Here is a 12,790-nt window from a genome sequence, read left to right as displayed (position 1 = left end):
CGGCTTTACTATGGTACCACATAATGACACATGGCTAAACAACAGTCAAGACACAGAATCCACCTAAGTGTCCATCACTAGAAGAATAGATAAAGAAAACATGCTATCTGCATACCAGGGAAATGACTCAACCAGTAAAGCTAAGATGGCTTGAGTTCAATTCCCTATTACTCACATAAAGTAGAAAGAAACAACTGAATCCACAAAGTTGTCCTCTGACTTCCATACAAGCACACGGTATGTCACAAATAACTCCTCATCATACAGACATGTACAACAACAACAACAATTTTAAAAGTTAAAAAAGTTCTTTATGCCAGCCTAACTCAAATGGGATGGCTTTCTATTTTTCTTTTCTCTGTCTCCCTAGTCCGGGCAACAGTCAATATCTTTTAAAAACTCTAATAAAATTGTCTCTCAGTTCAATTTTTTTCTTATATAAAAAAAGAAAATGGGCTGTATATATACACAGTGGTAATACTAACAAACCACAAAGAGAAAGAAAGAAATTCCTTTATTTTTCATAATGAAAATGACCCCCAGAGGACATTGGGTTAACTGAAATGGGTTAAGCACATACAGCTAAACTGAATATATATGGTATCTAAAAAGCTGACTTCATAAAAGTATATGTATGATGGGAGTTATATGTGAGTTATAGTTTGCCTTGTTTTGTTTTAATCTGAGGCAGTTAACAAGAATTCTTATTTCTTAAACCATGTCAATTTTCTTTGGAAGATGAGATAATCGTGTCAGACTATAAAATCAAAGCACTCACCAACGGGAAGAGATATAGTCACCACCTACATCAGGGATAAAAAATATAAGGTGTCTGTGTTGTTAGGCCAGTTTGGATTCCCGGATACCCCTTTTGAAAACATGGTTTTTGCTAGAATACATTTGCTTTTTGTGTTCCTTTGGGGGACACCAAAATTATTCATTGATTATGGCTAAGAATTTGGGGGCTTGTCTGGGATTTCAAACCCAACTAGAAAATGTCCAGATACCCTCCCTTAGGAGAGACAAGTCTCTTCCTCCATTGCAGTGGCTCCCAGGGTTCTCGATGAAACACTTTTTTGGATCAGCAATGATCTCGGTATGGAAAGTTTTCCCCACACTGCAGCAAAGGGCCCAAAAGTAAAGGCCACTGTAACCAAGCAAGTGTAAGCACAGATCATAGGTAAGAAATGCTACAGAGGACAACAAAGCATTCCTTTAGTGGTCAGCCTGGTCATTCTGGAAGCTGAAACTTGGATTGCAAGATATCTTCATAAAATAGGATTTTGCAGTGAGGAGGCCAAGATGTGAAATCACCAAGGAAGAGGAAGAGGAAGGGTAAGAGGAAGGGGAAGCAAGGGTGGATTGTAGCAATAGGGAGAAAGAGATACTGAGGCCCTATCCCACCAAAAAAGTAAACAGATTGACCCAATCAGAAGCAAATTAAATACTCTGGCTAGCAAGGAGCTCTCTAATTCTGTTCAATATATTCCCCACTGCTCTGACTAAATAAAGAGAGGCTGAACAATGCAACAAACCTTCAAAACATAGTTTTAACTCCCCATCTTCTCTCCCAAGCAGCTACTCTTCTAACTGGGTCAAAATGCCAAAAAAGGACACTAAAGTTTTAAACAGGAACAAGTTTGGTTTTCAGGGTCCTAAATTCTAGCCACAGAGGGTCACAGACCGACCCCTCTGATCTCAACTCATGCCATGTTCCAATGGTAAAAAAAAAATGATCCATGGAATCTTTTCATGGCACAACTTGGGCATCAGAACTGAGCAGAAGTCAAAGCAAGATCCAGATTACATTGTTTGACATACATAGTTATGATTTGTGTGATAGGGTATATGGACTCATCTTTCTTATACTAAAACTAAGGGGTACCTACCTTTTTTGTTGCTTTGATATTTTGGGATTACATGCTAACCTAAGTCAGGTGACTTTTTTAAGGGAAAGGAGTTGACTACCATATTTAACCTATGAGAGGAATGAATCCCATAGGGACTTGTTCCCTGATGAGGGATAGACTAATTTTATCATGGGATAGAATTCACCATAAGCAAAAACCAACCAAGTGGTTTGTTATCATCTTGGCTGATGACCTCATAAAGATGAATGTAACCATATGATGTAGCTACTATCTTGGTTAAAAATGTAAACAGTCAGGCTGGAGAGATGGCTCAGAGGGTAAGAGCACTGACCAGAGGTCCTGAGTTCAATTCCCAGCAACCACATGGTGGCTAACAACCATCTGTTATGAGATCTGGTGCTCTCTTCTGGTGTGCAGATATACATGGAAGCAGAATGTTGTATACATAATAAATAAAATCTTTAAAAAATAAATGTAAACGGTCACATTACATGGTACCAAATTGGCTAGTGGCATCATGAACACGGCAAAGGCCATATGAATTCACTGGCATATTGGTTAGTGTAAACACGTCATAAATCAAAATGGTGGTAGCTATAAAACTTCCCAGTGCCACTGAGCCCTTCTTTTTGCATAAAACCTACCTCCATGGTGGGTTTTGTTGATGTTGCTGCTGTTGTTATTGTTTTAACTTTGACACAATGTCTTATATGATTTATTCACAGAATTCTATAGGGAACGTCAGGGTTTTCCCAGTCATATGCTCACAACACCGCCAGGTATCAATGGGACCTGCTACTTTTAAATGGTTAGACTCACTAAGCCTAGAGCTGAGTCTTTGGAAAGCAAAGATCCAAGGGAAACCAAAATAATAAACTGCCATGAGCTGGGCAAGCTGCTACCAACTGGCAGCTACAATAGCAGGAGACAAAGAGGAATCACCCTGCTTGTACAGGAGGTTTGAGGTGCAATATAGGCTTGAGGTGCAATATAGGCTTGGTCTTAATGCCTGCTCTTTCTGTATGATATCTACAAGTCTGCTTATCTCTAATTGAAACACAGTGTTCTTTTTCTTCTTAAGACCCCTTTGTCTGTTTTCATTTCTGCTCTAAGCTCTGGGTACCCTTGCTTTTGTTTCTACTTTTCCCTTACAATGACACAGACAGACGAAGGAAAAGAACATGCTGATACCATCCTTTTCCAGGTTCTTTTAGGTTTTATTGTTTTCTGGGTTCTGTATTCTTTAGATTACAAGACTATATATGGTAAATTATAATGTGGCTTTTCTAACATGGATGCCTAACAGATAACCAACCCTCTTTATAAGGAGATACTCACCCTGGGCACTACAATGCTTGCTTCCTATCTAAACTAAGAAGTACAACATGGATTTACAAATTACAAATTTGAGGGGAAAGGTCAAAAAGATCACTTAAAGGGAATATTGGAGCTTCGAATCACAAATAAGCAGAAAGCTCCCTGCATTATATTATCCTAAAACTTGTTAGAAGGGAGAGTCCTTATTAAATTTTTCAGGCGATTGTCTCCATTTGCAGGCCCACCTAAACTAATTGTGGGTACAGGCTTCCAAGCAGTTGATCATACCAAATCTAGTCAGGGAGGATATCAGGTTAGACAATGGTAATAAGGGCAGATATGTCTGTCCATCATTGGTACTAAATGTCACTCATCCTTGATCCCATAAAATTTAAGATATCTAATCTTGGTTGTCAACTTGACTAGAGCTGGAATACTAAAACACAAATAGTTGGGCATGCCTGTAAGGATTTTCTTGATTATCATTTGAGATGAGAAGAGCCAATTTAAGACTGGGCCACACCTTCGTAAAGAAGAAATTATTTGCTTTTTGCCTGCTTGCCTTACTGGCAAGTTCATCCATCCTATTGCTGAGGCATTCCTTAATTGTATCAGAACTTACTTCTTCAGGATTCTCATGTGGACTGAAGACCAGCTGAGACATCTAGCTTCATGGACTGAACAACTCTGGACTTAAGAGACACCACTGATGGACTAGCCAGACCACAGCTTGCCTGTAAAGCACTCTAATAAATCCCTTATGTCTGCTACATCCTATTATAACCTGTGTCAGAAGTCACATATCATCTCTTCTGCCTTCCTCTACTATTCATGCATCCCAACCCTGGTCCAAACCCTGACAAGAACTACATAAAGGCATGAATACCAGAACTTGAGGTGATTTGGAGCACAACTGGAAGAGAGTATGATGACGTAGTTCTGGTGTAACCTCAGGGTGGCCTCTAACTCTCAATCCTATGACCTCAGCTTCCTATGTGTATGGTGCTGGGATTCTAGTAATAGGCCATAATACCCAGATCTAAAATTGCAAAAGGATAATTTTAAATGTTCTTATTGCAAATGAGTAAGGATGTGAAGATAAGCATTACTCTACAACATATACATATAGTAAATGTCAGATTACACCACATAAACAGAAACAATCATTATTTCTTTTTCAAAAATAAAACTACAACGAAAATTATGTGGGCTAATATGTAAAGCAAATCAATTTATTGCTGTTATTTGCATATTTGGTGAGGCTAGGGTATAACCAAGACCTCACTTATTCTAGGCAAGGTATTCTATCACTGAGCTGAGCTACATTCCAAGCATGGAGTTAGTCATTTTAATAGCACCAACAATTATGAAACTGGTAACTCAGTAGAGTTAAGGGTTAAGTGGGAAAAGTACTGTGTACACACACAAGCCTTTTCAGCTATTTGGGAACAGTGAAAGAATATGCTTTATCACCTCTTAATACTTCCAAACAATTAAAACAAGAGCAGTATCTGCAGTTTAGCTTCAATTGATATTACTTACTCATCAGAACTAACACATACCACTGGTTCCTACCACTGGATTAGCCTACTTTGCCAACTACATTTATTCAGCAAAGGCAAATAAGAACACTTACAGAGCAAAAGACATAAATGTGTGACTATTTTATGAGAGATGGGAGAGGGAAGTTAGAAGCTATCAACGAATTTCTCATCTCAAAAAAAAAAAAAAAAAAAAAATGTCTCCATATTCCAAAGAGATTAGGCCAAAGCCTGTGGCAGCTTAACTGGAAGTTCACTTGGGCAATTAATAGGAGTATTAGACCCTTTAGCAAATCCCTTGCACAACTCACTAATACTGGTCCCTCTAGAGTCTAGACTTTGCTTCCTGATGCTGTGCTGAAGCCCTGGCAAGTAGTAAGAAAGGAGATACTCTAAGGAGGTACCTGTGATCCCTTCCATACTAATAAACTGTTACCTTTGTTTACAATTGTAATATTAACCTGTTTGACAGGCATGTGGAAACATTAGTTGAAGCCGATCAACAGCAAGATGTAAAAGTTTCCTATTCTATACTAGACAAAAGAAAGAACCAAGAAGCAACAAACTGTCAGACCTAGAAGGAGTCAGGGTTTCACATTCCACAGAAAACCCCAGATTTCTTTTTTCAAAAATGGGAGATTCTATGTGTCATTTCCCTCTAATATTTCTACAACCAAGAAAGAGGCAAGTTGGTACCTAACTATATTACCCAACCTCCACTTCCCCTACTCCCCCGCAACCAAGACTGTCTCACAAATAAATTTTATCTGTTTTAGCCTTTGTTTCCTTGCCTTCTACAAACTGTAAGACAGAATGTGTGGTGGTTTGAAAGAAAATAGCTCCCACAAGGAGTGGGGCTTTTAGGAGGTGTGACTTTGTTGGAGTAGGTGTGGACTTATTGGAGGAAGTGTCACTGTAGGGGTGGACTTTGGGGTCTCCTTTGCTTAAGCTATACTCAGTGTAATACACAGTTGCTTCTGCTACCTGAGGATCAAGATGTAGAACTCAGCTCCTTTCTCCAGCACCATGTCCTCCTGCACACAGTCATGAAGATAATGGACTAAGCCACTGTAATCAGATTTGGACTCTTCCTCCGGCCACTTCTTCACTATGTAACCATGTATTTCCTATCTCATCTCTCTTGCTTATGTACCTTTCTCCTTTTCATTTAGAAATTATAAGAATACTTGATCACAAACAGGTATGAGTCATTAAATCCACCTGTTCCTTTTAGAACGACAGGACAAACATGCTATCATGATTTTCCTAGGACAACAAAGCCTGTTTCTGGGTTAGAGAGAAATGTATTGTCTATTTTTGTAAGGCAAGCAGAATAAAGGGTGAGCATTCTCATAAGAAAATAAATGTGCAGTCCATTTAAATAAAATATAGAAACAGCTAAGAGAAGAGATTAATAACTGAGTTATATAAACTATTATTAGAATTGAAGAAAGATACTGAAAGATAGGAAATCAGAAAGAAGCACCTGCAGATTGTATTGAAACTGAAGACAATCCCAAAGAGAGTCGTTGAGCTCCCTCGTGTCTTTATAAATGGACAGGGTAAAAAGCAGACACCGTGGAAATAACCAACCGGGGGGGGGGGGTGAAAGAACTACTCCCATAATGCAGTACATAATGGGGAAGGGACATGAGAGAGCAACTCCCATAAGGCAAACACAATACCGCCAGAAGAGAAGGCTGACATTTTCAGGAAAGAAAAAATGTATTTAAATAGGGAACAGAAATTCAATAAAGGGGAAATATCTGGAGGGGGAAAAATTATTTAGTACTCCAGCTGTTTTTATATCTGATAATTATGGTAATTTAATTTATAAATGTTTGAAAAGGAAATGGGAACATTGGATATTTCCAAGTTAGATATTTTTGCATTCTAAAGCAGAAGCCCCATGCAATGGACTTAAGAAAATAAATGTGCAGTCCATTTAAATAAAATATAGAAACAGCTAAGAGAAGAGATTAATAACCGAGTTATATAAACTATTATTAGAATTGAAGAAAGATACTGAAAGATAGGAAATCAGAAAGAAGCACTTGCAGATTGTATTGAAACTGAAGACAATCCCAAAGATAGGAACTTTTCTCAACCCTCTGGTCCCATCTATCTGTCTCTATCTTTGCTCCCTCTACAAGGAAAACTTCAGTTTCCCTGCCTTCATTTGCTTATTTTGAGTCACACTTTGCCCATCTACTCATCTCTAAATGTTGCCAAGTGGAACAAATTCTTAAGCAGAGTGAAACAATGTTATGGCTTCTTTTAAGATAAAGCTTTGAGGAAGAATCGATCCTGATATAATCTATACTTTGCACAACCAGAATTATAATGCAATTTTGAGGTTTCCTAAGTCATATCAGCATTCTTTTGATTTTGCTAAATTTTAGATGACCCTGTTAACCTACAGACCACAGGTTTTCTGACATTAGCTATTTAGAGATTTCTATTTGTAAGAGTCTCCTTCTCTATTGATTAGTTCTTAAAACAAGGAAAGATATAAGCCTAAGTCTGCACAAGTTTTTCTGCTGACCTTTTTCCATTCCCCTATAACAATCTTCTCCTTTGTTTCCACTAAAAATGCATTCTAATATAACTGAGTTCTATCCATCCATGCACTCACTCTAATGTAACTGTGTTCTATCTGTCCATGTACTCTAATGTAACTATGTTCTAATTCATAATGATTTTCTGTAACTATGTATGTGTCATTCTGTTTGTTGATCTGCCCACTTTTAAGACTGCAATATTGAGTTTATGGCTTTTTGTTTGTTACTGTTTTTCCTTTCTGTCTAACCCCTTTAAACTGGTTACAAGTAAGTGCTCACATAAACTTAACCCAATTTCCTTCTAATTTATAAGATGAGGCTGGAGACCAGGATTTGATTCCCAGCACCCATATGGCAGGTCACAACCAGGTACAACTCCATTTCTGAGAAATCCAGTGCCCACTTCTGTTGTACAGACATACAGGCAGTCCAAACACCCACACACATTAAAGGATAAATAATAATTCATGAGACTTACATAAATCTTAGAAAAATGCTTCTAGAACTGTTCAAATGTTTTCTCTCAGTTATTACTTTCCATATTTAAGATGAAATATCCATATCACCTACATTTCAAATATAGCTTCACTAAAATATGGTAACTGAACATAGCAATTACTATAGCTAGAATTATTGTAATTGTACTAAACCACATCTTTTGACATATTCTGCAACAAAAAAAATTGTAATAAGCATATTTCACAGTGTTTTCCCAACACTAAGCACAATTGCTGCATAAAAAGTACTCAGTAATTGTTTACCAAAGAGACCTAACAGTCTACGTGAAGTGTGAACCATCAAGTTGAAGTTAAACCATGACTTAGAGAAAATGCTTTGGAACTGAATTGAAATAAAGCTAAATTCCTGTATAATAAAAAAAGGAAGAGGAGGGAGGGAGGGAGGGAGGGAGGGAGGGACTGCTGCTCTTACATGGATCCTGAGTTTAGATCCCAAAACACATACTGGGCAGTTCACAGTCTCCTGTATGTAATTCATGCTTCGGGAGAGCCCACTTCCTCTTCTGACCTTTGAGATTACCCCCACTGTATCAGACCACTCAGCCAGGATGCCCCTCATCTCAGCATCTTGGCAGCCCATGTTCATCAGCACTCAGTAGAGTTATCCTGGAGAACACACCGAAGTCAAGTCAGTCGTGATGTGTGAGGTCTGTCTCCTGCTCTGTCTCCTTTCCCTCTCCTAATAAAACCAGCCTCCTCACGTCACTCAGCTTCCCAGCATTACTGTCATCTACTCTACCTCACAGTAATCATGGAGAATCCTAAAGGTTCAGCAATAACCTCACATACTTCTGTTTATATTTTATCTACAGGTGCAACTATTGCTTCTTATAGATTTAAATGTGATTTTTTAGATCATTTTTAAAATTAACTTCCAGATTTATCTGTCAACCTCCCACATCTAATTCTTTTGATTGCCATCTCCACTGGGCTATTTCATGGACCCTGTTAACTGTTGAAAATGAACTTGTTCTCTTTCCCAGGCAATTCCAAAAGCCATCATCATCAGGTTCTCTTATCTTATTATCATTATATATTCAACTACCTAGTCCAGGAACCTAGGGATGACTCTCCTCTTAGTTAGTGCCCATCCCTCAAATGCACACTGTGTTCTCTTTCCATGTTGGCCTTCTATTATCTACTCTCCTTTCTATTATTATACTAAGGACCTATTAGAATGTTAGCTCCATGGAAGGAAGGATTTGCTCTGTCTTCTACTCTATTCCTGTATCTGCCACCCAATATTGCACACATTGAAATAAATATCTGTAAACTAAACACTTTCTTCATCACAACTCATCTTCTTCCAGTCATTCCTTTTACCCCAATGAAATCAAAACACAAAGCACATCCTATTATCCTTTCACTTTAAATCTGCTGTAGTCACTAAAATGCTTTCTGATCTGATCCATGCTTGCCCCCTCTTATTTAGTGCGTTCTGAACACACACAGCTTTCGCCTATGAATGACCCTTACTTTAAACTCATTTCTTCTGGTCTTTACATGTCCCTTTCAGGCCCTACTTTACTTTAATGTCTGGGTACTCTTTTCTAGGACTAACTTCCTAAATTTAGTGTCCAGCATCATCCCTTGGCCAGTCAGCTGTCACGGTAGCCTGTTCATTCCTGTTCACTGCTGCCCTTGCTTCCTCCCCGCTGCTGTAACATAACATCCAACAAATGCAGCATGAAGGAGAAACAGCTCTTCTTAGCTCATCGTTTGAGGTACAATACACCACAGTTAGGAAGTCAAGGCAGTGGGAACCAAGCAGTTGCTCAAACTGCATCCACAGTCAAAAAGACATCAATATGTGCATTTCTCCATCTTACATCCCGTACCCAGAAAATGGCCCTTTCCACAATTAAATACAAGGGCTAAGGACATAGGTCAATGAACATTTTAAGTTAAAAAAAAATATTATTCTGAACTACTCAGAGTCATGTAGTAAAAGAAATTCCCCCAAATGAATGTTTTCCACCCATCAGATTTACATTTTGAAAAGGAAGAAGTGTAGAAAGACAAGAAAATTGCAATATGAAGCTTTAGCAAGTGTGAAACTGATAAGGCACACTATCAAAAGGTGGTACAGTATTTTTTTTCCAATGATAAGTGTAAGCAGTAAAAGTTGTATTAAAGAGGACCAAAAAAAAAAAAAAAAAAAAAAAAAACCCAGTAGCTCCCCACATCTTCATAATCGCTCACTGCTCTGTGGTCAGAACTGAAGAGACGCTGTGCCACACTGCAGGGAAGCTGACAGCACAGAAAGCAAGGAGACAGCAGCACTGCCGCCTTCAAGAGGCTGAGGATGGTTCAGTGATGCTTGGCATGCTCTAAGACCTAACCTTCCTCCTAAAGTATTATGGCCACGAGAAACGGGCCTAGCCTACAGACATAGGAGACACAGCATGTAAAACCATTGCCAAGCCAGTTAGAAAGCTGGGCACTACGGTACTGTAGTGCTTCTGCAATGAATTCCCCAGCTGCTTCAGGCCTAGCATAAATAATAAGAAGCTAATTGCATTTATCACACTGGAGCTGCTACTATTATGATTGGGCCTAGTTTAATTAATGTGAATAACTGGGCTCTTGTTGCTCTTCCAGAGGAGCTAAATGTGATTCTCAGCACCCCATGGCAGCTCACAACCATCTGAAACTTCAGTTGCATGGTATCTGGTACCCTCTTCTGACCTCTACAGGCACCAGGTGCAAATGAGGTGCACAGACAGCCATGCAGGCAAAACACCCGCACATATAAAAAACATAAAAACAAATAAGTAAATAAATAAATGGGTCATGTACACCCTTAAAAAAATAAAAAGAAGGGGCTGGAGAGATGGCTTCAGTGATTAATCCCAGCACACAGGAGACAGAGGTAGACAGATATCAGTGAATTCGAGGCCAGCCTGGTGTACAAAGAGAGTTCCAAGACAGCCAGGTTAAACAGTGAAACCCTTTCTTGAGGGAGGGAGGGACAGAGGGAGGAAGGGAGGGAAATTAAAGAAAACTGGCAGTTCTTTCAAATTGCATTTTTCAATTCCCAGCATCCACATGGTGGCTCACAGCTATATTTAACTCCAGTATCAGGGGATTTGACACCCTCTGAGGGTACCAGACACACAAAAGTGGTGCACATACATGCAGGCAAAAGACCTATATACATAAAATGGTAACTATTATTATTATCTTATTGTTATATAATAATAATAATAATAATAATAATAATAATAATAATGATGACTTCAAAAGAAAACAGGAGGAAAATACAAAGAGGGAGAAAAAAGATGGATACACACACACCAAAATTACCAACACACTTTAATGAATGGAACTGGCAGACAGTTGTACTGACAATTCTGAAGCTTTACTGTAACATACTCATTAAACTAACATTGAACTTACCAATTAAGTGTGATCAACTTGAAGCAAGATGGCTCCTCCTATGCTGAGGCATCCTCACATAGCTGTGGAATAAAACTTGCCTTTGCTATTTAAAAGCCATTCCTTTTTGTTTGTTTGTTTGTTTGTTTACTAAATAGGGAGTCTAAGAGGAAGGCAGCAAGCAGGGTTAGAAAGAAAAGGAAGAGGAGGACACGGAGGAAGAACAAACAGCAGACAGGGAGGATGAGATCTTGGCATGCACTCCTGCAGACGGGGGCTCTGACCTGCAGCTGCTGGGAGCTGTCACTCAGACTGTCCTCCCGTCTCCGGGCCTCCTCGAGCATCTGCGCACTCTTCTTCTTCTCCACCTGCTCCTTGTGCTTCAGATTTGCAACCTTCTTATTCTGGTCTTTCACTTGCCTGTTGATGGAGAAAGGGAGACAAAGCTTTCATGCATACACAGAAGGTAGATGTCTATTTACATGCCTTACCTGACAGAGAGTATCTGGATAGCAAATTCTTTTGAACAATTCTATTTTTCTTCACTGTATACCAGCATAGGTAACAAACTATATGCAATAATGCTGCAGTTTTCTAATGGAAATGTATTTTTGTGCACACAATGAAATTACAGAATAAAAGAAAGGCACAGGAGGGTGTGAAATGATAAAGTAACCAAATTCAAGTCTCGGGCCTGAAACACGGAAGCATTGAACCTCTGGCCTCTCCTGTTTCTCCCACTATCATTGTTTAGGGCATCTTTTTCTTAATGGCAGATCTCTTATACATTGTCTAAATATATTCTCCCAAACTGTGAGCTATTTCTTTAACGGTTTTATGTAACATTTGTATTTACAGAATTTAAAATTCATGCTTTCTGATTTCAAACTGTATTGCAAATTTACAGAAACAAAAATATGAAGATGTTCATAGTATATAAGCATAAATAGCCATCATTAGAACAGAATAGACGGCATACAAAGAAGTCCTTGCACTTTGAACCAATTAACTTGAACAAAGGTGCTAGAACACACAGTGAGGAAAGACTAGTTTCTTAATGAACAATGCTAAGAAACGGAATCTATATGAAGAACAATGGTTTGGACTCGTATTTTCATATCATATACAAAAGAATAAACAAAAGATATTAAAGATTTAAATGAACTGAAAACTGTCAAACTACCAGAACATAACATAAAGAAAAGAATTCCTTCACAATAAGCAATTCATTTTTGTGCTAAAAGTACTCACTACAAAGCAAAGAGATTTTATCAAACCAAAAAACAAAAGAAAACAAAACAAAGGTACATGTCAAACAACAGAAATAAAGAGAATCCCACAGACAAAAACGGAAGAAAATACTTGCAAATCAGAAAATAAACCTGAAGTTAATATACAAATTTAAGCCGGGCGTTGGTGGCACACGCCTTTAGTCCCAGCACTCGGGAGGCAGAGGCAGGTGGATCTCTGTGAGTTCAAGGCCAAGCCTGGTCTACAGAGCAAGTGCCAAGATAGGCTCCAAAGCTACGTAGAGAAACCCTGTCTCGAAAAACCAAAATAAATAAATAAATAAATAAATAAATTTGAGAAAAGAAAATTAAGAA

General features: G+C 38.5%; 1 protein-coding gene across 6 annotated transcripts in view; it reads right to left on the bottom strand.

Moving 5' to 3' along the window:
* The window catches only part of Erc1 (ELKS/RAB6-interacting/CAST family member 1), a 307,389-nt gene that overhangs the window by 163,895 nt on the left and 130,704 nt on the right, over positions 1–12,790 (bottom strand). For all 6 annotated transcript variants that reach the window (XR_004770988.1, XM_027429286.2, XM_027429282.2 and 3 more), the window contains one exon: positions 11,471–11,606. Coding sequence is in view for 5 of the 6 variants with exons in the window: in XM_027429286.2 (XP_027285087.1) it covers positions 11,471–11,606 (136 nt within the window). In the remaining variant the exon portion in view is untranslated. The remainder of the gene's footprint in view (positions 1–11,470; positions 11,607–12,790) is intronic.

Source organism: Cricetulus griseus, chromosome 8, assembly GCF_003668045.3.
Source record: "Cricetulus griseus strain 17A/GY chromosome 8, alternate assembly CriGri-PICRH-1.0, whole genome shotgun sequence".
Taxonomy (NCBI): domain Eukaryota; kingdom Metazoa; phylum Chordata; class Mammalia; order Rodentia; family Cricetidae; genus Cricetulus; species Cricetulus griseus.
Note: the sequence above shows the minus strand (reverse complement) of the source record. Positions and strands in the feature narration are given on the sequence as shown.